The sequence below is a fragment of the Urocampus carinirostris genome, chromosome 7 (genome assembly GCF_059441175.1).
Source record: "Urocampus carinirostris isolate Australia breed hairy pipefish chromosome 7, RoL_Ucar_1.0, whole genome shotgun sequence".
Classification (NCBI taxonomy): Eukaryota; Metazoa; Chordata; class Actinopteri; order Syngnathiformes; family Syngnathidae; genus Urocampus; species Urocampus carinirostris.
The window spans coordinates 24,022,412-24,049,741 of NC_142355.1; the positions used below are offsets into that span (position 1 = coordinate 24,022,412).

Consider the following 27,330-nt stretch of genomic DNA (forward strand, 5'->3'; position numbering starts at 1 on the left):
AACAAAGTTATACACATAGTATCATGCTTTAAGTTCAAAATAAAAGTGCGAGTAGTTTAACTCAAAACTCAAAACAACACCAATAATCAATAAAAAATGAATAAAATGGATCTAAAGGTACCCAGTTACAAATATGTATGACAATACTTGGCCTAAAATAAATACTATTATTGGTATAATAAAAATTTAAAAATGTATTTTTTTATGGTACGGCATTTATTCACGCATAACGCCTACTCGTGTATCACGCCAACCCTTCATTTTGATTAAAATCAGTATAAAATATTGTTTCACTTTTTCTCAGCTCATAGTAACAATAGTAAATGACACATCTTGCTGAATACGTGTGGCCATGATTGAAATAATTCTTTAACAACGTCAGATATGAACACAATGCCAACATAAAATTTAGATTGTATTTATTCAATATCCTTCAAAGTCGGATTCATTATAGGATACACCAAAGAGTTATTTCCCTCGCTGTACTTTTTTGTGTCTATTTATATCCTTCAGGACGGCTTTCCGTTTTCTCCATTTTCTAACATTTATCTCTGGTACTGTGAATAAAGTAGTATGATAATGAGATAAAATTGAATGTGTTTTTGTGCATCATCTGTATCACTGGTCTAGTGGTTAGGATTTGGCCCCTTAATTTTACATCAATCCCGGTTTGATTCCAGCTGAATTTAAAATTGTGCGATTGTGGTCAGTGTTTAATCTTTAACCGGTCCATTATTGCTCGATTATGATAATATACTACCGTAAAATCTCGTGTATAACACGCGCCCAAACTTTGATCTCTCTTTTTTGGCACCCCCAAAAAATGTGTTGTATGGTATGTTGGCAGTTATGTGAAATTGTTTTTTCTTTTTTTTTTCAAATCAACAGTTCACAGATCCCTTAACGGCTAGGGTGATCATGGTACCACTTTCTGTCGTGTGCCCTAAGCAAGGACAGCCTGACGGCACCCATCCCTCTCCATGGGGTTTCTGGGTAGTGGTTTGTTCTTCCCAAACAGATAATACTGATTTCCATGATCCTCAATACCAGGAGAAGCCTCCTGATCTGAATCATACACAGCACCTTCATCATCTGGTCACCGTTGTTTTTCGGCCTAAAGCATCATCTTGCTCTTCAGAGATGAGCTGGACTTCGGCAACGACGGGTAGCGGGATGTGACCTTTCTGATAGTCGATCCTGAAACTATTTGGTTCTGAAATCTAAAGTAGGCCTGTTTTGTTAATATTAATAAGTATGTATCGCATCACTTTGGGATTTCCTTTTTTTTTTAAACAAACATTGTGGCGATCACGTTACGTCGTTTTGCTTTTGTCGCTTAACAGTACTTCCCCCAAAATGTCAGATAAGGTTAAAAGGAAGAAACATGCTTCGAGGAGCTCATTTGCATGCGTTGCCTCACACGGGACCAAGGTCTGATGACGTCACCTCGCGGGGGCTTTGTTTTGTGCCTTCCCCTCCTGCGGCCGACACAAGTTGGAGCTTCAGCCAAGGCGAAGGCTTTAAGTGGACGCAATCTCCTTTCTCGCACCCCTGCATGCATGGTGGACGTCCTGCTCAATGCTTCTGTCCTGGATGATATGGGGGATCACTCCAAAAGTAAGACCTGCACTTCTCCCTCTCTTTCTGCAAAATCTTTTTTTAAAGAAATGCATTTTTCCCCTTGGGTTGTCTCACTTCCATTTGTACCTTCCACACGTGTTGCAGAGCAAGCAGGAATTGCGACTTGCGTGGGCTGCGGCAGTCAGATACACGACCAGTACATCATGCGGGTCTCCCCGGACCTGGAGTGGCATGCAGCCTGCCTCAAGTGCGCAGAATGCGGACACTTTCTGGACGAGAGCTGCACTTGCTTCGTCCGGGACGGAAAGACTTATTGTAAAAGAGATTATGTCAGGTATAGGATATTATTACGAAACAACAGCAACCACATGTATACTTGCCTTTAAATCACAAACCTTGACTTTTTAGGTTATTTGGCATCAAATGTGCAAAATGCAACACGGGCTTCTGCAGCAGTGACTTGGTGATGAGAGCCCGGGAAAGAGTCTATCACATGGAATGTTTTCGGTGCTCGGTGTGTAGTCGACACCTCCTTCCCGGTGATGAATTTTCAGTACGGGATGATGAGTTGCTGTGCCGGACCGACCATGCATTGTTATTGGAAAGAACCTCAGCCGGTAGCCCGCTTAGCCCGGGCAATATTCACGGAAGACCCCTGCACATCTCTGGTATTATTTCCTATTAATATTCTGGCTACTTAATTATTGTTTTATTACAACTGTTCGCGAAAAAAATGCATCCTACAGTATATGAAAACATATGGGTCAACAAAAACAGACGATTTGGGTCAAGCGTGGACCAATCCGTGACTTCAGTTAATTTGACCTAACCTCCTGGGTCGTTGTGTATAAAACACACTTAGTTTATTTATTTTCCAAAGACGAAATGTCTATTTCTGTTGTTCTTTGAAAAATAAAAGAAAAATGCGAGTCATATTTTAAAAGCCAAGTCGAAAAACGTGGACTTTAAAAGACAAATCGTTCCTTTTAAAAGTCCTGGGCGCTTCTTTGAAAAAAAGAATTGAGAAAAAAAAATGTGTTTTCTTTGTTAATAACAATTAAAAATAATTTGTTTTGAAATACAAAAAAACAACACAAGTGGATCATTTTGTCAAGAAAACCCCTTAATAATTGGGTTAATTTGTATAAAACCAAACCGGAAAGATTGTTAGAATTGATTTGCTCATTTTGACCATATTTCAGATTGATTTCCATGCCGATGTTCGCTTGGATGCGGTGGAAATATTTAAAAACACCCATTCGTTAGATTGCATCTAAGGTTCTAAAAATATTTATCAAAAAATTGTCATGCATGGACTGATCCAGCACTTTGCAACATTTGACCGGGACTCCAGAAGGAAAGAAAACATATCAACGAAAAAAATCGAATTTGTCAAGTCAAATTATATTTTGGTTTAGAAATATAATTCAAACAAAAAAAAAGGGTTCGTTATATAAGCGATTTTTAAATCAATAACGAGAGTCATAATGAGGGGGAATATGTAGTTTTATCTATCAAGTGACAAACAACTAAGTTGCGTTGTTTTGTTTAGAAGAATTTGGTCATATTATACATATTATATATCATTTTATTTGTTAGGAGACAATGCAAACTCCAACGTATGTTGTTTTGTATGAATCAAAATCAAAATAGGGGCTCACATTGTCTGAAAAAATGCATCGTTTTATTCATTGAGTGCAACCCCCAGCCCAAGTTGTGTTGTTTCGGGTAAAATAAAACTCAAAATTGGTGGTGGTTATTATTATACAAAACAACCCCCTAATATGTGTCATCCTGTCTCAAAAAACTCGGTCAAGAAAATTTAAACAAATTGATATGTCGGTCCCCCGCGACCCTACTGAGGATAAGCGGTGCAGCTAATGAGATGAGATGAGATATGTCGGTCCATTTTTGACCTAATTTTCTGTTTATCTTGACCCACGTGTTTTAAAGTATAATGCAAATATGCACGTCAAGTGCTGGAAAAGAACGAATTCACTTTTTAGATTTATAGAACATACTTTGCATTATTTTTTTTAACCTTAAATTAGATTATAATTTGCATAATCTTAAATGAGGTAATCCCCCTTCCAGGATGACCAGGGCATTAACAAACAATACGCAGACTGTAATAGTCTGTAAAGCACTTTGAGACCTTTTGTGATTAAGGGCTATACAAATAAACATGACTTGACTTAACACGCGTTCTAGCGCATTATATACAATGCAACTGTTCAAGACGGAAGCAGGAAAAAAACGAATTAATTAGTATAAGTATTTTTTTAAACTCCCACCTTAATCTATATAGCACGTCTTAGACACCTAAATGCAACTCGAAGTCCTGTACAAAACATTCAATGTATACGATTAGATAACACTTGTACATAAGGTTCCACTCCTCAGCAAATATGTTTAGACCAACATATTTTTCCTTAAATTAGAAATATATCAAATCCAGATTTATTTCAAATATTTTGTACTTAACATTTTTTGGCATTTTTGCATGACATATCAATCGTTTGATATTCTATCCAACTCTTTTTGTGTTGTTTGGTTTCTCCTCCTTCAGACCCAGTTTCTATCCGCCATCCCGCGCCTAATCACCGGAACCACATCCACAAGCAGTCGGAGAAGACAACGCGGGTCCGGACGGTTCTGAACGAGAAACAGTTGCACACTCTGCGGACTTGCTACAACGCCAACCCGAGGCCCGACGCCCTCATGAAGGAGCAACTGGTGGAGATGACAGGCCTGAGTCCAAGAGTCATCCGGGTCTGGTTCCAGAACAAACGCTGCAAGGACAAGAAGAAGTCCATCCTCATGAAGCAGCTGCAGCAGCAGCAACATTGCGACAAAACGGTCAGTTTAATTCATCTTAAGATGCACTGTCACATGATGCATGCGTACTTATTTTCATTTTGTTTTTTGGGCTTTTTCTTGTAGAACCTGCAGGGTCTGACGGGAACGCCCCTGGTGGCGGGCAGCCCCATCCGCCACGAGAGCACCGTGCAGGGCAACTCGGTCGAGGTGCAAACCTACCAACCGCCATGGAAAAGTCTCAGCGACTTCGCCCTGCAGAGCGATTTAGACCAGCCTGCCTTCCAGCATCTGGTGAGAAAAAGCAACACACTGGAAAGACACTTTATTAGATAAACCTGAGCGATCACAAAGGGTTAGGTGTTGTGTTCTCAGTGACACTGAAAATACCTATAGATTTAGGTGATAATTGATGTTTTATTGAATTGGTAAAATCCGAAGAACACGGTGTCTAAAAGGGTAATACTATATAAATGAACTTGATTTTGATTGCTTTTGTTAATAACAAAACTAGGTACATTTTCGAGAGGTTTGAACAAGTTTAAAGTGGCTTATATTATATATTTATTATTATGTTCACATTGAACATATTGTTATGCTTATTGTGTGACGTATTCAAACGCTAAAAGGTTGAACTGTATATTAAGTTGATAAAATTCAACAAAAACTGTGCTTTAAATGGTCTTTTACTTAATCCAAAGTAGCTGGCCGTGACCATAAAAATAATCCTCATTCCCATTTTTCAAATGCAGCAGAATCACTTGGAGCGGTCAATCGTCATAAAAGTGACCACGGAAACTCTTTATTTCACCTTAAAACGATTCAAGTCCGAACCAAGTGAGTGTTAAAATGTTGAAATACAAAGAAAATAATGTCTAAAAACTTGATTTATTCTGGATGTGTTAACCAAAATAACATATTTCCTACTTTATGGAATGCAGCATTTGGGGAGGTTTTAAGGTTGTCACAAAAGCGAGATTTAAAGCTTTTAGTAAATTATTATGTTCACTTCATGTATTAACAGATAGCTTATTACAGTGGTAGAATGTATAGAAAATGATGCCTGAAAAGGTAGTTTACATAATCCCAATTTTTTCTTAACGGGCAATGTAATAAATAAACCCCATTTCCCACTTTTCCGAATGCAGCATATTTCTTTGCTGCAGAATCACCGAGATGTTGTCATGAAGATGGCACAGAAAACTCACATTAGCGTTTTAATTATCTTCTGAATTGTTACATATAAAAATGGTAAAATTCAAAGAAAACTATGCCCAAAACAGCAATTTAATTCACACAGCATGATTTGACCAGGTATGTAACCAAAAATCTAAACAATCTTAATTTCCCATTTTGAGAATACACCATTTGTCCCGTCCATTAGACTCAATATTACGATAAATTTGAAATAGTTTTACGATTGGAAAATAAATTGTTTTGGTGTATTTTCACATTCACACAGTAAATAATTTAATTACGAACAATTCCATTTCATTGGCAAAACACGAGGAAAATGATGCCAAAAATAAACGTAATCCAACGTGATTACGAAAGGCTGCGTGAACCAAAACAACCTCAATTTCCCACCTTTAAGAATGCAGCACTTTCCCGCGCCAACATGCCGATGACGTCACGATTTAAGACATTTTAGTTTGGTCTGCTAATTTCTATCGTTGACTTTTCTGTGCAAATTACGTGTTAGTACAACTGCATGCATATGGTTGCAGTGTGATTAAAAATACGACAAAAACATATTTTTAAAATATATTTTCTAAAATAAAATTTAAAAACGAAAATAATTATAGAGGGCTACAAAATAAAGATTTGACTATCAGTTCTCAACTATTTTACCAAATATAAAATAATATATATATATATATATATATATATATATATATATATATATATATATATATATATATATATATATATATATATATGTATATATACAATTCTAAATCACCACTGCCCTAGTAATATTAGTGATGAAAATGTTAATCAAGCAAGGAGTGGTCAAACTACAACTAAGCATTTTTTGTCTACTACGAAAGTACGATTATTAGACATTTTAGATGTTTAGATTTTAAGTCAGTTCAAATAACAAAAAATAAAACGCTTCTTACCCTCACGTTGTCCGCTGGTCAAACTTACCGGCCACTGTGTTGTTAAAAATCCGGGGAAAAAAATCCCCTCAATGACATTTTGTTTAACTTTAAATGTTATGATCTAGATTGGTCCAAACAGTAGAAAAAATTGAACGTTGTTTTTGATTCACATTTCAATATAAACTGTATAAAAAAGTTCAAAAATGGTCATTGGAATATGGACAACAGGAGGGTTAATACATTATTATATTCACTCAATGAATTAACTCCAGCCCCCCCGCGACCCTAATGAGGATAAGCGGTACGGCTAATGAGATGAGATGAGATAATACACGACGAAAATTATGTCTGAAACGGTATTTTACGAAATTCAACATGATTTTGTCTGGTTGAGTTAACCAAAATAACAAAACTGGCCCGATTTCCCACATTTACGAATGCAACATTTTCCCCGCGCACGAGAAGGTTGGTTTTCAGATCACGTGATGACACAATATCCAATTAATTTAGTTTGGTCATCTAGATTCTAAACTATGACTTTTTGTATGAATTAAAAGTAAATATGAAGGCATACTTGTGTCTGCAGTGTGATAAAAATAAAGGTAACCAATATAAATACAATTTCGAAATATAGTTTATATACTAAAAATAATAATGAATAAATAAATATTTCATACCCCACACAGAAAAGTATTATATAGGACTACGAAATAAAAGTTTTCGAGTTAGTTTAAAAATGTTTAAAATCCTCTGGATTATTTCCCCTATAGTATAAAGTACATTACTTATAGGTCACCACTGCCTTAGTAATGTTTGTTATGAAAACCTTATCCGAGCAAGGAGTGGCTTAACAAGAAATGAACATTTTTTGTTTGCTATTACTGTTGAAAAACATAAAAAAAATATTAATTTGATATTAAGTCAGAATCAAAGAAAAAAACGCAAAATAATGACAAACTTGTCCTGTTCTCGCAGATGTCATTTTCCGAATCGGGTTCGTTGGGGAACTCATCAGGAAGTGACGTCACTTCACTTTCGTCTCAACTTCCGGACACGCCGAACAGCATGGTACCTAGTCCAGTGGACACGTGATAAAATTCATCAATTTCTCATCAAAATGACCACGAGGATTTCTTCTTCATCCACAATAAAACAAACTCAAGATGCTGCTGATGGATTTACTCAAGAGGATACTCAACAGTCCCTATTTATTATTTTTTTTCTTTGCTCAAGGGCACTGAGGAAGCGGACTGAGTTTTTGAGATTCGAAGGTGCGGATCGAATTGAAAAGTTGCTGGAAGCCAGAAAACAACAATGTTGTTGTGCATGGCATTGCTTTATTGTCTGCAAGGAAACAAATAAGTTATTGTTATTTATTCTTATCGTATAGCAAATAGCCGATCTTACCAATAAAACAAAGGTTCGATTTAAGTGGTTTTGGGGATTTTTATTCTTTGTGGTAAGAAATTCTAATGTAGTTTGTCAAATATGTCTCTCTAAAGTGGTAAGGAGCTAAAAAAAACAAACTACCAACAAACAAAAATAATAATCTACCAGAGCAAACATAATTCTATATGTGAACAAATCACAAATCAGTAGCTAGTTCCAAATTTTAAACTACAAATCGAATCAATGCACATTTAGTGTTGGGTTAAAATGAATTGACACTATTTAATTGTAGGTGCAGTTTACATTTAATAAGTTTATAGTTTAGTGGACACGCATGAAAAGGAAAAAGACGTCAATGGATTTTCAACTTGAAGGGAGAATGGGATAAGACTTAGTCAAACATTTACAACACTTTCACAACGTCTAAAAATTGGCCAAAAATAAAATACACTAATTCAAATATTTTAGAGCTCTAAACTGGTCATCTCCAAATGGCCACCTTTGGAAAAGCATTGACTTAACTTTTGAAAAAGGGTAAAATACAATGTTTAGTTTTTCAGTTTTAGATCAGATGGTTTAAGAATAGTCTTGTTCGGAATAATCTGTGTAGCCCTTCAAGACTCTTTGTGATTAAGGGGTATAAAAATAAACATGACTTTACTTAAAGAAGCCTTCACAATGCCAAATTCCAGATCTATTCTAAAAGCCCTCTGCTAAGCCCTTTTTATGAAATCTCCGATGTTACAGAAAACAGATCCGCCATTAAGGGAGAGGAAATCAAAGAACAACAACACTATTGGTCTATATGGGGATGATATAAACGCTGCATAATAATCAAAATAACGAGCATCAAATGTATCTGCAATATATTAGCATTAATGTTTGAAACCAGGGACAAGAGTGGGCCCAAAAAACAGTTCTGATTAGTAGTACTTTTTAAATTTGGCGTTTGCTGGGTTGGATTAAAAAGCTTGATGGCCCATGGTTTGTCGTAGTTTGCCCATCGTTGGTCCACGGCAGTACTCAGTAACAGGCGTCACTGAAGCTGCATGCAGCTCTCTAGTGCTTTAAAAAAATGCTTGATAACGGAAAATGATTTGGTTTCTGTATGAGGGAAAAACATGACACAAACGTTTCTTCATATTTTCCAATGACAGTGGACATATACAGTGTACATACATATCTACAAATACATTATATATACATATTTAGATATATATATATATCTATTATTTGTATCTATGTATAAATATATATATATATATATATATATATATATATATATATATATATATATAAGGCTTAGAGTACCTTAACCACACAGGTTGTAGGGCCACCATCTCCTGAGGTGAGGCTTGGGAAAGTGCAGCCTGGTGGCACCCATCCCTCTCCAGGCCAACATATAGGTTTTTTTTTCCCAGTTCTTAAGATACATTTATTTATTTATAGTACAATATGGCACATTTGGGTATGCCAACCATTGGTTTATGGCCTGTAAAATAAGAACAAGCTCCAGACATTAATTGGATGTCTAAAACAAAATCATTAATATTGATCATATGTATATGTTAGAAAAATCAGCCTATACCACTAATTCAACAGGTAAACAGAGTTTCATTTATTTGAAAAAAAAAAAAAAAATCATTAATTTATCTCATCTTTTTTTCCAAATGGCTCCAGTCCAGACAGCCGACAGTCTTATCTGAATCTGGCATCACCTGCCAAGGGCCCTTTGACAGGGGCCACAACACAACACACAGGAGTGGGAGGAGTGTGTGTCCCCGTGTGTGTGCTTGTGGGGGGTTCCCAGCCACGCCGCCCGAGGACGCGTCCTGGCGAAATTCTCAGTTTATTTTCCTTGCAGGAGGAATGCTGCTAGTGGCAAATAGCCGCCGGGCAGCCAGGAGTTAGCGGGTGGCTCAAGCGGGGCTCGACACACGACACCTCCACAATTTGTTTGGGGAGGATCCTTCGGCTTTTAGCAGACAAGACGGGAAAGGTTTTAGTGACACTGCAACATTGAATGGACAAGAAGCGAAGGACTCAAAAATAGGGCCGCCGTCATTAACATCGCAAACTGACGTCTGTAGCCGACAATGGCAAGTACGATAGTTCTGAATGCGGCTTAAAGGGACAGTGTGTAATATTTGACCACTATATGTGGCTGTGGTTGTGTCGTGCCACCGAAAATTAATGCTGGAAAGCGCAAGTAAGTATAAGAACGACAGAGACGCAGAGACCAAAACGCATTACTTTTTCTTTTGCCCAGCCTTTTGTAAAGAAAAAAAGAGGGAAAAAATATAATGGGTGGGGGGAAATATAAAGAAAAAGACAAGAAAAAAAAGGAAAAACAAGAAAAACAGAAAGGGGGAAAAGGGAACGAAAAAAAAAATAATTCAAAAAGAAAAAGAGGAACTAATGAAGAAAAACAAGAAAAAAGAAAAAAAATGAAATAGAAAAGAAAAAAAGGGAGAATCGGAAAATGAAATAAAAAAAGAATGGAAAATGGGGACAAAGGTAAAAAACAGAAAAGAAATAAGGAAAAAAGGTAAATAATGAGAAGAATGAAAGAAGGAAAATGCAAGAAAAAAAAGTCAAAAGGAAAAAAAAATAGAAAAGGAATAAAAAATCTCCACCTACAAGTCTTAATATAATGCGCGTTTATATAAAGGTTAACGTATTTTGCACATCAATGAAGGGTAATTTTTACCACTAAGAGGCTCAAAATAATAAACACCGTCTCTTTAAGACAGTCACAGAGGTAAACAAAAGGCATATATTTCCAATCGTTAAAAAGAAAGCCAGTGATAGAAGCAAAACATGAAATTCAAGCAAAAACCTTTATTATGTACATTTATACAAACTCCAAAGAGGCATTAACATAAATATGTTTTCCTTGCGTTCACAGTTAATACAAATTAGTGTTCTTACGAAAAAAGGTGCCGTGCGAAGAAACACATCTGATAAGAGTGGATGTCGTGTGTGCAAAATGGGACGGAAGTCAAATGAATACTTACGTTTCCAGAACAGAAACAAACTTTTGTGTCTCTTTAATCGCAATATGAGAAATGAAGTGCAATCTGCAACTGTGCTTAGCGAGCAGGTGCAACCACACAGAGGAAGGCTCCCCCCCTTTTTTTTAATGTGGTTTTACCCGTTAGTTATTGGTCCTGCGTTTTGAGGAAAAACTGCAGTGCCGATTCCCATTGATCTCGGGGAAAGCGGTTGGGGAGCTCGCAATAATCCAGCTGATGGAGTGCTGCAGGAAGAGACAGAAGACGCACAAAATAATGAACTGTAAATAAAAACAATAAAACGACAGTTCACAAATGCAAAAATGTACACTCAGTTGACTTTATACTTAAAACACGCTTTAAATCGCTCCCGTTGAAGTACTAAATATAGTATACACCCTGGATATGGCAACACCAATTTATGACGTTTTCACATGTGGATTGAAATGTTTTTCAGACGCTCTTTACAGCATTTCCCCCACGATCTGACCTCAACAACTATTTATTTCACATGTCAAAACACAAACTAAACTCAAACCTTGCGGTGTTCAAGCGTATCTCAAGATGCCTGTCTGCTGTTAATGTCGGACCAAACCCTAATCTGCTATTGGTTTGTACCACAAAAACATGAAAATGTCTGAACTAACTCCCACAATGCCTTTCTGTCTCTTCAGTTCTGAATCTCTTTAAAGACTTTGAGAGCTGACTGAACAATGATGTTTATTTAACTGTACTTATTAGCTTTGGGTCCCAAGACATAGAGTGATGCCAAAGGGAGAAGCAAAAAAAATGATAACCCTGAAAACAGCGCTGGCGATAGTAAACAAGTACATAAAAATCTCTACCCGCCCTAAATTGCATGACTGTAATCCTTATTAAAAATAAGAAAGCAATTACAGCAAAGATTCTTTTCCAAAAGCAGCATACTCCTAGCAAGTGGAGAGTTTAACACCCCCCCTCCCTCAATGCATCCACCTGCTTCTCCACTCGACCAGCTCAAGTCATTTCACACCAAAAGTAAATAAAATTGTATTTTTCCTTTACATTTATATTCAATGATGACATTAATATTAAATACATATATTACACACAAGTCATACTTCCTATATACTATTTTCTGGGATACCATTGATCTGAAATGCATTACCATTATTGTACAGCATGTTTAGTTTGCCATTTCCACCTTAAAATTGATTAAAGTCTTCTCCTGGGTCTAATGTACTTTATAAGAGGGTTCCTGACTTACCACTTTGCTTTGTTTTGTCACAGTGTTGCTCGCTCGCAGTACAATCCTGTGGATAAAGAAACGGAAGTCATGTCAAAAATCAAATCAAGTCGAATTCAGAATCACAGGTCGGAGGTGTTTTAAACTTTACACACGGAAAAATAACATAACACTAAGAATTGTGTAAAAGTTCCTAAATAAAGTTGTTCCAAGACTACAGTATAAAAATGTCTAGATTGTTAAAAGTCAATTAAATAAATTAAGTGAAACTTTATTGTTAACTATAAATGGAAAATTGTCAAAATAACCATCATGGGTGAGGTCATTTATATGCATTTTGTGGCAGTAATGAAACACTAGGAATTTGGCAGCTTATCAACATATAAAATCAAACATGGTGGAATAAGTTAATTCATTGTTAGTAATTTAAAAAAAAAACTGAGATATGGGGGCTGATCAAAACAAGCAAACCGCGACATGCGTTTTTACTGCATAATGACAACATACAGCAAACCTATAGACAGTGTCTTATAATAACATTTCAATATTTGAATTTGTTATATCGTTGCCATCAGGTGAAAAAACACATCTCTCAAAACCAGTTTTGTTCATCATCAAATTGTAGGATTATTATTTTTTTCGTTTTTATATTCATACATGTGGCTTCAAATACCTTATTCATTTGTGTATAAGGCACATTTAAATCTTGAGTGCGGGCTGTACACAAGGTTTTGCGTTATTTGTGCAATGATTGATCAGTCGGGAAAAATTGCGAAGAACTTTGGATGCAACAGGAATCAAACCCGGGTTGCGGGGGTGAATGTGCCAAATTTGAACCAAAGACAACCTGTGATATAGATGACATGCGTAAAGACATTCACATTTATCTCATTTTCAAGCTATTTTTAGTCACAGTACCAGAGAAACATGTTGGAGAATGATATAAAGATATAAAAGATATGAACGCCAAAAAGCACAACGGGGAAAATAACTCTTTCGTGAATCGGACTTTAAGGAATACATCGTCAATTATATGTTAGTATTGTGTTTATAGTTTTCGTTGTCAATAAATGATTTTAATCCGGACTGCACACATTCAACGTTGTTGGAATTTACACTTTTTAGAAGAGAACAGAAGAATAAAAAGTATTTTTGTCATTGTAACATGTGAAATGCACAATTAAATTAACGTTCGTATCTGGTACTGTGAATGAAAATAGTGTAATGATGCGATAACATCGAATGCCTTTATGTATTTCATTCGTAACATTGGTTATCCAGTGGTTAGGATTTGGCCCTCTTGCTGATGCGACCGAAGTTCAGTTCCTGTTGCATCCAACTGCAAAGATTGAGCAGATTTTATTTAAAAATTAGCGGTGCACATTATACACAAACAAGATTAATTTTTTCTTAACTTCCCACCTCTTTAATAAATGTGCCTTTTTCTTTTTGGTTAAAAATAAAAAAAAACATTTCTCTGGGTGCAAAAACACCAATATGACATTTTGGATGTGGAGTGGTCAACTCTATTATTTTCCTAGCAGCAGTCCCAAAACCTTTGCAAAAGGCCACACGCAGGTTTCCCTCCCGAGGAATTCTCCCACGGGGCCGAATGAAACAATGAGACGACACGCACGGCGACTTTGTTTGCAAAAAACAACAATGGCTCGTCTCCTGCTGAATAGCGGATATATTGGCGTCCAGACAGCACGGCCTGGCCGGGTGTCATCAGAGGTAGATAAAGGCGAAGAGGTGTCGAACAATGAAGATGTCCGTCTTCACTCCGTTACTGATTGACTGGATCTCACATTATTGTCGGCGATTACAGAAACCCCTCGCTACGTCGCACTTCAGCTATCACTTGTTCACTGCTTGGCAGATTTATAATTGAACTTGTCACCAGGGTTGGGTAGGGTTACTTTAACTTGATTACTTTCAATTACTTTTGGATTACTCGAATACCAAATATGCTAATAAAAGACAAAAGGAACTAAATGTGAATAAAATTACTAAATTTTGTGCAGGCTTGGGGAGTAACGGAATACATGGAAAGGCAAAAATGATGTTGGCAAGCTGTTTGGATTTATTTTCATTTTGTTTCTGTCGCATTTTATGTTAGTTTTGCCGGAGATCAAAGTGATCAAAGCCAGGAGAGAAAGCTTACCACGTGTTGTGAGTCATAATTTTATTCATATTTAGTTTCTTTTGTCTTTTATTAGCATATTTGGTATTAGAGTAATCCAAAATTAATTGAAAGTAATCAAGTTAAAGTAACCCTACCCAACCCTGCTTGTCACTGACAGCTATGTATCGGGATTTGTGATTAGAGCAGACAGCACAAAGCAAATACTATCACGGGGGCAGGTTAAGGAGGGCTTTGCGTTTTGGGTGGGCGTGACTGTGTGCGCTATTGTGACAGGCTGGTGTATGCTTTCATTCAAACAGCGGGGCGGGTGCAAAAGTCACCCCCCCCCCAAAACAAACTGTGGAGCATGGCTAAAACTGAGCTAAAATTTTAGCGGCTTGTTACATTGACAAGAAATTCATCGATTAAATTGGAGTCTGAGGAAGTCCATGAAGTGACTGAAGCGGCGTCAAGAGAAAAGACAAACGTCAGGCTGCAAGTCAGGTCTACTGCTATGGCTAGTTCTCAAATAGTGGGGCGGGGCTTCCACGTTAAGGGGGATGCGGGCGCATTTGACTCCGGGGAACTTTTTTTATTTAACCTGCCCAGAATTAAGTGCAATTGCACCTCCACTTCAGTCAGGGGCAGTGGTCTTCTTAGTGGCAGTGTGGTTTGTTTACATTTAGCCTCCACACAGTGCATTAAGCAAAGAGTATAAGCAATGACCATGAAGTGTAGAAAAGATCTGTAGCAGACCCTCAAGTGGCCCCACGGATGTAAAGAAAAGACCAACAAAAGTCCTCCCCAAAGCTAAGACGAAGAGGTTTGACGAAGCGTACGTAGCACTTCACTGCGACCACAGAGGTAGATGAGCAAAGACCTGTGTGCTTGCCATGTTAAAAATGTTGGCAGTGAACAGGACAAAACCATAAAGATTAAGCTGTCATTTAAAGACAACACAAGCTGCTGATAAGACACTCGAGGTTTCTTCAGCAAAAATGTGACAAAAGACATAGATTTGACATGGACGAAGGTGACATGTTACCAACAGTAATCTGTAATCAGTTGAAGAAAGGAGATGGGGGGAGCAAGAGGATTTCTTCTTCCAACGGGGGGCATGAGATACTTTCCCGAGTCTGTATATTTGTAAATGGAAATAATGTGTTGAAACGAGCGGATTACAAGAAGCAACGTCCAACAAAACAGATGTTTATGGCGGATTTCTAGTTATCTGTTGGCATTATCGCGTGTCATTTTCGCAGACATTCAGAGAAGTTGAAGATGGCCGGGAGACCTAATGAGAAGTTATGCCGGCTTTATAGTTTTCAGGTATCTTGTTTCAGACTGATCGTGATGTTTTTCTGACAAGTATAGTTTGAAATAGTCATCATATCTTAAATTCCAAGAGTTTAAGTTTCCAATGATATGCGGCATGTCGTATTTCAGTGACTGGTGACATCAAACTGACACGTATTGGTTTATCAAACAGGGTTAAGGTACCGTATATTATTATAACACTTTCTGTGTACCGCCTTTCTTTGTAAATATCTCATGTTTCAATGTGGGCACATGCGGTTTATAGTCAGGTACAGATTATGTATGTACAAAATGTTTTTTCCTTTAAAAATGTAAAAAGTGCGGCTTATAATCAGGTGCGCCTTATAGTCCAATTTTTACGGTAGTTTTTTAGTTACAGTCGCATACTCTCGGTTGGTGAGGACTTCACCTTGAGGCAAATTTGAACCTTTTATGAAGGTGCGACGCTACTTCGCTGGTTTTCATTTTTAGGGGGGGGATTACTGTATTTTCTTTTTGCGCTCATTCCTTGTCAATTTTCAAACATATGATGGAGCGCGATTACCTGAATGAAAGTGGCGAGCAGCACGCAGCTCATCTCCTGCTGAAGGATGTTCTTGTTGGGGCCGTTGTTGTAGCAGGCCGAGATGAGCGAAGGGAAGAGAACGCGGATGAGACGAGGATGGCTGAAATATTGGAAGGGAAGCTGACAAAGTTTCTGAAGTACGCTGGGCTGACGACCAGACTGCACCATCGCCTAAGGGGGAAAAAAAAAGATTTATTATTTTTATTTTTATTTTTAACACATTTTAGTGGATTTGGCAGATATCTGTGATTGAGTACTGTATTCAAATTCAATTTTATTCTCGCAGCTATTGATACACGAGGAAAAAAGAATCGTAATACCTAGAACAGGAGTGTCAAACCAATTTTAACTAGGGGGCCACACGATAGATGAGACGTTCTCTCAGGGGCTAGTAGATTAGAGAAAGAAAAAAGAGGAAAAAAAGAGAAGGAGAGAAAAGAAGAGAGTGTGGGACAAGGAAAGGGTAAAAAAGAGAGAGAACTTGAGAAACAATAGAGATAAAAGGAGAAATAGTGAGAGGCAGAAAGAGAATCAAAGAAATCCAAAGAGAAATAGAAAGAGAAAAGAGGAGAGAAAGAGAAAAGGAAAAAGGAAGAGAGAGAGCAAAATAAGGTAAAAAGACACAAAGAACAAAGAAAGAGAAAGAGTGAAAGAGAGAGGGTGAGAGAAAAAGGGAGGAAGAGAGAGAGAGAGAGAAAGAAATACAAGTACAGCGTCTTTGTAAGAGGCACCTGGCTTTGGCAAAATCAAGTGGATATATTTAAACCTGCAGCTCGTAAAATAAGAATAGTCTGCCAAATGAGCAAAAGTATGTTATTAAGGAACGCTATTTGGACATTCTGGTCACATTTCAAAAGATCATTTTTGATGTCTGTTTTTAAAATACCTGATACAAAAAAAAACTTTGTAACGCTGACCAAGTTTTTCTTGATGTCAGTTTTAACAAAAAAATAAATAAAAAAGATTTTGGGTTGTACATTGTACACTTGAGGACCAGAGAAGCGTTTGTGATGGATGTTGGCCACAGGCAGTTGGATTCAACAGGTAGAGTGCAACGCAAAGAGCAACGCTGGGTCACAAAGCCATAAATTGACTCCCGATTTACAAGTCTAAAAATACACTCCCCTCCTTTGATAGTCCGCTGTCACTCCGAGCAGGGGCATAAACAAAGCGATAATTCATCACTTTTATCAGCAGGAGGTGAAGCTTCTTCAGAGCGGACAAAGAACAGCCATTTTCTTATCGGTGCCTGTTTACAGTGACAAACCCAGGAGAAGGAACAACAAGTGTTCCGTCCCATCTAAGGAGAACGTATTCGAAACCCCATTTCCAACAGAAGCATGGGGAACTATGAAAGGTTCGCCCCAAGAAGATCTTTAACCCCTTAACGTTCCTGTAAAATTTGCCTAAAATCCTAATCCAAGACGTACCAAAGTAAATTGAATGCTGTTATTGAATAGTCTACAGATTATGGACGGTTTGGGTCTCTTTTAAAGGCAACACTGTCTCAAACTGAAATGATCACTGCAAGTGCTACTTACATGGAGCAATGCAAGTTGGAACACACAGAAACAAGTTTTTTTTTTCTCGCCTGTTTTTTTTTTTTGCAATCTCACGCCTGCAAAAGAGTATAACATGGTCATCTTAGCTGGAAAACAGCTGGGACAATAGCATAAAGCCGTACCTGGTCCCAGGTGAAATCTGATCACAATTTGAAAAACTAACAGGTATGTCAATGGGTTTCCAAAAATGGTCATTTGGAGATGACCAGTTTACAGCTCTAAAATCTTTTCATCCATGTATTTTATTTTTGGCCAATTTTTAGACATTTTGAAAAAGTTGTAAATGTTTAACCTCTCTTTCCAAAACTCAATCACTGGTTCTTAACACTTGCGCGTAATAATCACGCGTAAAAACGGATCTCGGGTTGCATTTACACAGGTTTATATTTGGGTCTGGTTTGAATACGCCCTAAAAAGTTGCATATAATTAGGTTGGGAATTTCACTGTCTAACAAACGTGCCAACATTTGAATTGGTTAGGTTTGGCTAAAGAGTTTTAAAGCAAAGGTTGTCATGTATTTTTTTTTTCAATACAGCCCCTCATAGGCTATCGCAGGCTAAGGACCGTGAAAAAAGCTTGCAGTCGCCCGAAGGTCGTGTCAATCAAAAGGTCAGTGGCTAATGGCTGTATCCGAAATCATCTGACAAGTCTGTTTTTAAAGGGGAATTATGGAGCGAAATTAACCGATAACAACAGGGATCATCAGACAATGCAGAAATGCTTTTAGGCGGATTTTTTAAAAATAATATATCCGTCCGCATTATCGCATGTTGCATGACATATTTCAGTGACTCGTGACATCGTGAAGACACAACTTTGTTTATCAACAGTCTGACGGCCCACCGGCGGGCTGTCGGAACGTTAAGGTTTTTTGAGCAAGAATGCACTACTCCCTGGATGAATTCATACGCTAATACTGAAAAAGCCTTCAAGTGTTTTTTTCAAGCGGTACTTCTTGTATTTCCGTTTGTGCTGTTTATTTGCGCTGATTTTCACTCCGTCTGAAAATTGGGAGCTGGAACGCCGCCGAAAACAAACTGGCACCTGGCAAGTGAAGTAGAAACTTGTAAATGTGGATTCCTCTCGAGCAGAAAAGTACATTAACATTTGGCACATTTTGAAGTAGTGGTCTTCTCCAAATACGAAGGTTAAGGGGTTCTTACCTCAGCACCACCTTGATCATGCGAGAGCAGGCTTAAGAGTTGAGCAACACATTGAACACTGAGCACACATTGAAGATTAAAGATTCACCGAATTTTTGGCACCCAAAAGTTTCTTCTGGCAGTGCATTTTTGTCGGGCTGAGCTGCTCTTTTTGGCTGTTCTGTACACAAAAAAGTGAATTGCACTCATGCAACCCCAATCCATTATCCCCGATTAAATATTGTTGCCATTATTTTCGGCCATAACGTCTCTTTTTTGGCGCTCTGGCCACCAAAAAGTAAACTGCATTTATTCGGCTGCGATCTATTATACCGGATTGCAAATTTATTTGCGCACGGGTAGGCAGAGAACATTAGTCGAGCCTGGCAGCTCGTTCTTGCAGCCGCTATCCGTTATCCGCATTCCATTATTTCTGCGAGGGGACAGAAGGCATTTTTGTTGGGTGGCGTGCAGTTGTGGGCGACCTAAAATCAAATGCATGGCTGTGAATAAGATCCATTATCACCGGTACACTACTGCATCGGAAATTGTTCTGTTGGCAAAGTGCCTTTTTTACAAACCAGGCAGTTCTTTTGTATCATTGTGGCCCGCCTAAAATGAACTGCACTGTTTTAGCCGCAATCTATTATCCTGAGTAAACTATGAACTATTAATGGAGAGGGGGCTACTATGTGGATTTCCATATATTTTGGTCCCCATTAACCGTGATAAAAACTTTGTTAAATATTTTTTTTTTTTCAAATATCTGTATTAACATTTTCCCTTTACCGGTGGTACAGAACATTGAAGAAGAAGATGTCCATTGCAAAGGTTGTAAACAGGTGTCTCCATTATAAAGCAACGTGTACACTTGCAATTTCCCACCTAATCAAACCATTTAAACCATCCAGAAAACTACAATAACTGATTAAATTCCTAATCATTTTTTCAGTGTTCGTTTTTTTTTTTTGCCAAAAACTTCACATTTTTATTACAAAATAAGTATTTATTATTATGCTTTTTTATTTTTGTCTACTTTCATAACAACATTGCACTGATCGAGTAAAATTGCAAGCGTGGAATTCTATAATTCATTTGATCAATAATTGCAATCAAATATCTGTTCTCGAACGTCAATGTCTTTCTCCAAATTTAAAAAAATTTTTTTGCAAGCTTATGAAGGTGGTTTAGCTCAATTTTACTTAATTTAACTTGTTTTATTTGTAGAAGCCTAGCTCATAAACGTTTTCTTGCCGCTTTGCTCGATTCTTAAGCCCCGAGACCTGGCGTTTTTTTTAAACAGTCTTGCTTTTTATGATGCATCCATGCCATAACTTCCTAACTTGACGACAAAGAGTCCGTTAAATTTTATGTTCTGGAACGTACACAGACTGCCAAGGCCAAAAAAAAGTAGAGTGGAAGGGGAAATGTGGTTAAAAGTGAAATAAACATCCCCCAAATAAGATCTTTAACAGCGCCAATCAAAACCTTTTTTTCTCAGGCTAAAGCAATTTGTGCAGGTACACAATCTCTGGTTCATCAATGCGTCTGGGCAGACTCCAAACAACACCACAGGAACAAGAGCAGATCATAAAAACGTGCGACATAAAACTGATAAGACGGCACAGCAGTGCCACAAAAAACAACAAACAAAGCCAAGTTGGTCAAACTAAGTCGAGTTTATGAGCGTTTATCCAGACACGCGTCAGCTCCTACGTAAACTCCCTTGAAACAAGTTGATTCCAGCAATACAGACATTGACATCGACACTCCAACTTGACTTTAGGGTAATTGTCAAGTGTCTGGAAAAAGCCCATAGAGCTTAACTATCTCTGACTCCGGCATCCTATCCTAGATCTGGCTGCTGATAATCCCTCTGATGACAGCGCGTCAGACTAAAAAATAAAAGACGCCAGAGCGGCTGAGTGTGTGGGAGGATCTTCGGGAAAGTCTTTCTGTGATCGACTCAAATGAATAGAAAATCGCAGCAAGCTAATCGTCTGATATCATCTCATTCTTAAATCCTTCACTAGTACCTGAAATGAACCCAAGTTTGTTTTCTTAAGATTTATACGCAAAACAAGCATGTAACAATAAGGCGGGTTAACACATCAACGCTCCGCAATGACTGTTCCACCGGTTCAAAGATTCCACCACTCATCACCGAGGATGATTCACAAATAAATTACAGTTGGGAGATTATTTGTGCATATTTCTAGAAAGGGCTAGAGGAAGTATAGATTTAATTGGAAGCGATAGGTTTTTGTTCAGCCTTGTTCTTAGGGTGAGATGATTTTACCCAAAAATTAAATATCCTAATAATAACAGATTTTACTTGATATTGATCCGTAGGTTATGTTAAAGATATTTTAATGTCTGATTAGCAATGTTCAGTAAGCCTGGTGGATTGTATGCATATAAAAATATTAAATTAAACAGGCGGAGCTAAACTTTTGACTTATGTCTCTGTCACTAGCAACCAGCGTCGGGACCAATGCGGTACAAAGCAACACATTACTGAAACACAGTTACTTTTCTCGGTATGGAGTACTGTAACGCGTTAACTCAATTTTGTAACTGTTATGTCGTTACTTCATGGTGCGTTACTGTGTTATTCCGTTATCAATTGATTACAGATGATTAATCATAATGTCCTTTGACTCTTAAACAATCCAGCGTCACTTGCATTGACAGATAAAACCCATCATCTGTCAGCAACATTGAATTGCGTATGGGCATGTTTATATTTACCTACAAAGTAAGACTAAATACAGTTAATGTGTTGGTGTTGAGTACGAGAATGCTGGATTTCTCCTCATGGCGATAGTCTCCCTATTGCATATACTTCCATTAAAGCCAAAATATAAAACTACACAATACCAAAATTTGGAGGCTCAGAGAATGTTAGGCAGTTTTTTTTACAATACGCCATGCCCAGAGAAAAAAATTTATACTCTTAGGCAGTACCCAGAAATGGAGGAGGATATCTTCAAGTGGTTCAAAGTCCAGAGATAAAATCAATTAGAGTGTCTTGGCTTGGTGTTGGTTTGAAAGCTCTCGAGATTCACAAGCTAAGAAATATGAATGGTTCACTGCCTCCACCGGTTGGTGTACATGTTTTCTTCTATTTTGTTATTATACGCTTATATTAAATCAGTTTTGAGAGGTCGGCTTCTATGCCCGATATACGGTAATTTGTAACTAGATAGTTACTTTTGAAGTAACACGTTTTAGTGTCAGTAATCTGTGGGATAACCGAGTTACGTTAAAATAAAATAACTAACGTAGTAACATTGCCAAGACTGCTAGCTACAAATGCTAGCCATGCCAAATAGATTTTAGCGCATTTTCAATCATTTTCCTTACATAATTTATGTATTAATTCATACATATTAAATATTTTAGCATTTATTGAATATGATACATCTCATAGGCTAAAAGTTGGTCTGTAATTTCCACAGACCCGCCTTACATATAATGCAACATATGGCTACATGGCTCACTGACCCTTTGAGCAAGCCTACATATGTTGCTCCCGCAATGGCTTTTTGTCTGACAAAGTGAATTATTCATGGCCCTCGGGCCCAAGGAGGGGCAGAGGGGAAGATACATCAGAACGTATGCTTCAAAGTTCTGCTTTTTATGAGCAGCTTCATAAACAAAAGCTGGTGTGCTGACATGGAATCGGCGGCGACGGCCATGGTGCAAACCTCAGCTCGGGTTGCTTTTGAGCCGTGCCAATACGCGCATTAGCTGAACGAAAGCTCAAGCTGCACAAAATATTCACAGAGACACTATCCATCTTGAAGCAAAACTCAATAGACACGTTCCCACAACTAGACCAAAGCGACCCGGTTTCCGTGTTGTGTGGGAAACAGAGAACCAAATGGCCTAGAGTCCAGCGTGATTTAACAAAAATGTTTTCTCATAACCTTTTCACGGAAATCACATATCACAGATATTACCGTATTTTCCGTACTATAATGCTCAACTAAAATTAACAAAATATTAGAAAGGGCGCCTGATAACCCGGTGCGCCTTATATGTAGATAAAATTGGAAATGCATAGTTTTTCTTTGTGTGTGACACTACACAAGGTTTTAGAGTAAACTACTGTATTAACAATGATTTTGGGCATGAGACTTCCTCCTGCTCCTTTCACTGACTTTTTTTTTTTACACTTTTAGGTTTAGTCTTTCTCCAATGTAATGCCGAACATATTGCTTCCCAACAGACCCAAATAAATTAAATTTGCTTTCTTCACTGAAGTGAACTCTGGACCAGTTCTCCTCTGTTTGCTAATGAGAGGTTTGGCCACTGCAGTGTGAGCTTTCAGTCTAAATGCTCTTAAGACGAGGCAATGTATGGCAAGACCAGTCCTTACCATGTTCAGCACTGAACTGGCGAGCAATTACAACTGCAGTGTGGAAATCCTTAACCACTGACACTCTCCGCAGTGGCCTGTCTTCTCTTTATTTGTCTTCTGTGGACGACCAGCCTTTTTGTGCAACTTGAATGAGTTTGTGCTTTTTTAAAGATTCAATATTCTTGAAATCTCGAATTTGGAACGACCACCTTGTGTTGCTATGGCTATATCTGGACAGCCTGCTGCCTGAGGTTTTTAATCAAATTAAAACGGCCCACTATCTTGCAAAGTCAGTAAAACTTGCAGTTAGAATGCCTGTTAAATAGGGGTTGACAGATAATCAAGGGAATTAGCATCATGTGCTAGATCTGCACCATTAGGTGGCACCTGAAAGTCTTCTCTTATTTGGTTTACTGAAATTTTGGCAAAATACAGTCTTGTGTTGAAGCGCCTAATCCATTTTGTGAAAAAGTGTTCTAGTAGTATGGTATAGATACAACAAAATGTAGTTAAACTGTTGAGGGTTGAAGATTGCATTTTCCCACAATTTTTCAATTTTTTACAAGTTCTCTAATTTTGATCTTTTATACTGTATACAGTAAACGCAAAGTCCGATTCATCAGATACACCAAGGAGTCGTTTCATGCCTTTTTTGTGTTAATATCTTTTAAGGACGATTTTTCCGTTTTCTCCATCCTCTAACACTTGTTTCTGGCATATTGAATAAAATAAAGTGATAATGAGATAAAATAAAATGCCTTGTATTATGAAAGGGTTAGGTTTCAGGGCTTTTACTGCCGTAACCCAGGTTCGATTCCCATTGCATGCAATGTTCAGCGATCTTGGTCAGTGACATTTATCGACTCCTCAATAATTGAACTAATAGATAACGTAAGTGTACAAAATACGAACAACTAAAGTAGCTCTTACTTTAGTTTTTATTCCATTCGCCTTACAGTCCGGTGGGCCTTATACATGAAAAATGTATGACAAAAGACAATTTTTGGGGAGTTGTGCCTTATTGTCCGGTGCGCTTTAAAATGTGAAGAATAAGGAAAACTAAATTTCCTTTAGTGAACAGGGTAATGCATGTCTGCGGAACAACTTTATCCGCACACAGAGAAAAAAAATCCGTCAGTCACATTATGGCCTTCATTCAATTAGTTAATATGAAATGCAAATTGGCTCACAGAATTTGTACATTACAATAATTAAAAAGGATTGGCTTAAATGTCATACGGTGGTGGGGGATCCTTTTAATTCAAAGTGAAATATCTGGCTAATTAGAATCCTTAATCAGCCAATAAATTGCGAAGAGGACGTCATTGATGTGTCAGAGGTTAGCGACTGCTGTCTGTGCCATCCGGATTTAACATGATCAGAGTGCAGCCAACTGTAGCTGATCAGGGGCCGGTTGGAGGGGCCACGCATGACAGCCAATTAGACAGCAGCAAAATCTGCTGGAGCACACCCATGTCCCTTAAGTGGGTGTGTGGTTGAGGCGGCCATGATCGTGTGGTGCAAGAACCAAGGGGCTGGGGTCAGCACTCAACGGGGACAAAAGGCAACACGCTTACTTCAAGTAGGGGGTTTCAAAGAAATCATTTACAGTGAAAATTTATTTTGACATTTATAACTGTCATTAGCACTTAATGTGTTAATTCGTTTATACTGTATTCATCTGTGTATAAATAGCACCCCTAAGTTTTGATTAAAAACTGGTATAACATTTTGCTTCACTTTTTCTCAGCACACACTAAGCATTATATCTAAAAAACGTTGAATATGTGGGCCATGATTAAAATCATTGATGACAACATGAACTATGAACGCAATATCAACTATGTTTTTATTTAATGCTGTCGTCCTCTTTTGCATTTATTTATACCTTTTAGGATGACTTCGTTTTCTCCAATCTGGAACATTCGTCTCTGATGCCGTGGCTAAAAATAAAAGTTGAGATAAAATCTAATGCCTCATCCTATGTAATTTAGTGGTCTAATATTTGGGATTAAGAACACTCACCGCCGGGTTCGATTTTTGTTGCATTCAGTGTTTTGTTATTGTGCTCAGCGATATTTTTGGACCAATCATTGCATAATTACAGTAATACACTAATGTAAAACCTCATGAACAGCACGCACCTAATCGTGGAGTTTTTAGGTAAAAAAAAAAAAAAGATCAAAAATGCACACGGAAAAAAAATACGGTAGATTTTTGTAATGAAAATGAAATGATCTGCATTTATATAGCGCTTTTCAAGTCAAGACTTCCCAAAGCGCTTTACAGTGTGCTTCACATTTCCCAATAGCGGCCGTGCAGCCATGTAAGGCGCTAACCTGCTTATTGGGGGCATTAGGGGTTCAGTTTCTTACCCAAGGACACTTTGACATGTAACACAAAGGTGCCGGGATTCGAACTGCGATCTTTTGATCCCAATACGAGCGCTCTACCTCCTGAGCAACTGCCGCCCCGTAACAGGTAAGGAAAAAAAACCTCACGCATACACACGTAATGTTTGAATGAATGAATGAATGAATGCTCCAGCCATGATGAGGACATTCATAATGTTTGAGTAATACTTATACTATGATTATTGCTAAAATCACATAATTAAACATATGTAAAAATCCAAGATTTAAATTAAGAAACACTGCATCTTAACACATGTTGAAGTGGTATTTTTAAGAAGTAAAATCAGTTAAAAATATAGCACGTATTATTTTAGAAAAGCAAGATTTGACCTAAATATACATGTTAGGATTTCATTTTATGGTTAACAGTTATTGCCTGTAAGAAAACAAAACAAAAGAATATTACATTGAGGAAAATTGTGTGATATGGCAGATAATCTTGCTCCATTTTAGTATAGTTTCACTTAGTTTGATAAAAATGACCCTAATTTCCCACATACGAGTGATGGAAAAATATAGCCCCATAAAGCAGTGAAGCCCCACACACACACCCCCACACCCCCCCACACACACACACGCAAACACGAAGGGGCTCGACTACGCCAGCATCAGGACAGATAAATGCATAACATATTTGTGTAAAATACGCCCTGAATACAAAAAATATAATTGAAGAGTGTATTAAGAGAGTAACAGTATATCATAAAATGTTCCGTGTTACTTTGTGCATATGCATCAAGTGAAAATCAGAGGTAAAATAAAGTGCTTATTTATATTTACGTAAAAACAATATTGTTTTCCAAAGTTTTTTGACCCAGGCGGTTTCTTTTTTCGCAGAAAATTTCACCTGCTCTTGAAAGAACTCTTTCATATGGTACAGTAGAAGCAGAGGTGCATTGATGTATGATAGTAAATTTGTAAAGTGCATATTTCTGCGTTTCACAGTACTGAAGGGGACTTTCAACTCTGGAAGCATGTTTTTGCTGCTTTTATTTTGAACCACACTGAAAGCTATAGAATTATTTTTCCTGAATCGGTCACATGTTAAACCCACTCAAACGTCACCGCTTACGTCATCAACACACAACTCGACTCCTGGTTCATGAACCATTCATTTGAAATGCTTCAGGGATTTGAGCCGAGGAGCACATCACTATCACATACCAAGACCTTTTTTTCATAATACAATAATATTCTTATTGTACAAGTTATAAATATACTAAAATACCTATTAAAATATTTACATTTAAAATTTTATCTTACCAGGGTAATCAAAGTAAAAATATAATAATTTTTGGCAAGTTCTTCAGAAAAAAACAAAATATATAATTGCGTAGAAATCTTAGAAATTAATACATAAAATTCAGGGCAAGATTATTTGGGTTTGCTTTACAGCAGACAAAATCACATTCCCTGATTATAATTTTGTACTCACTTGTCTTTAATCAGAACTTATTCTAAGTACAGCATACACTTGCACTATGCAGAAACAACTTGCTATAACGCAGTTTTGCTTATTCATGAATTTGCATCGAGCATTGTGTTCTGCATTCTGATTGATTCGCCAATCTCCACGCTTATTATAGACGTAATTTGTAAAAATAAATTAATGTTTGGCAGTACTTCTTTTTGTTGAACAGATGCTTGAGCCTGTAAAGTGTCTGCTCTTTGGTTTTAGAGTAGAGTATGTAATTGTTTTTTTGGGAA

General features: G+C 37.5%; 2 protein-coding genes across 5 annotated transcripts in view; one reads left to right on the forward strand and one right to left on the reverse strand.

Annotated features, from left to right (window-relative positions):
* The first annotated feature begins 1,489 nt into the window (after positions 1-1,489).
* On the forward strand, positions 1,490-7,897 carry isl2a (ISL LIM homeobox 2a). The gene is made up of 6 exons (XM_088339319.1): positions 1,490-1,617; positions 1,726-1,915; positions 1,990-2,249; positions 4,151-4,440; positions 4,525-4,692; positions 7,479-7,897. Exons 1-6 carry the CDS (start codon positions 1,560-1,562, stop codon positions 7,593-7,595), a joined length of 1,083 nt encoding a protein of 360 aa, XP_088195445.1. The 5' UTR covers positions 1,490-1,559; the 3' UTR covers positions 7,596-7,897.
* A 2,816-nt stretch (positions 7,898-10,713) lies between these two features.
* The window catches only part of scaper (S-phase cyclin A-associated protein in the ER), a 77,132-nt gene continuing 60,515 nt past the window's right edge, over positions 10,714-27,330 (reverse strand). For all 4 annotated transcript variants that reach the window (XM_088340250.1, XM_088340251.1, XM_088340247.1 and 1 more), the window contains 3 exons: positions 16,118-16,309; positions 12,153-12,198; positions 10,714-11,151 (listed from right to left, as the gene is read on the reverse strand). In XM_088340250.1, the coding sequence (XP_088196376.1) occupies positions 11,054-11,151; positions 12,153-12,198; positions 16,118-16,309 (336 nt within the window). In that variant the 3' untranslated portion in view covers positions 10,714-11,053. The remainder of the gene's footprint in view (positions 11,152-12,152; positions 12,199-16,117; positions 16,310-27,330) is intronic.

Excerpts from the sequence above, each read along its gene's own strand:
- isl2a (XM_088339319.1), top strand. The coding sequence starts at position 1,560 with ATGGTGGACGTCCTGCTCAATGCTTCTGTCCTGGATGATATGGGGGAT. Across the intron at positions 2,250-4,150 it reads AAGACCCCTGCACATCTCTG|ACCCAGTTTCTATCCGCCAT; the intron begins GTATTATTTCCT and ends CTCCTCCTTCAG. Across the intron at positions 4,693-7,478 it reads AGCCTGCCTTCCAGCATCTG|ATGTCATTTTCCGAATCGGG; the intron begins GTGAGAAAAAGC and ends CTGTTCTCGCAG.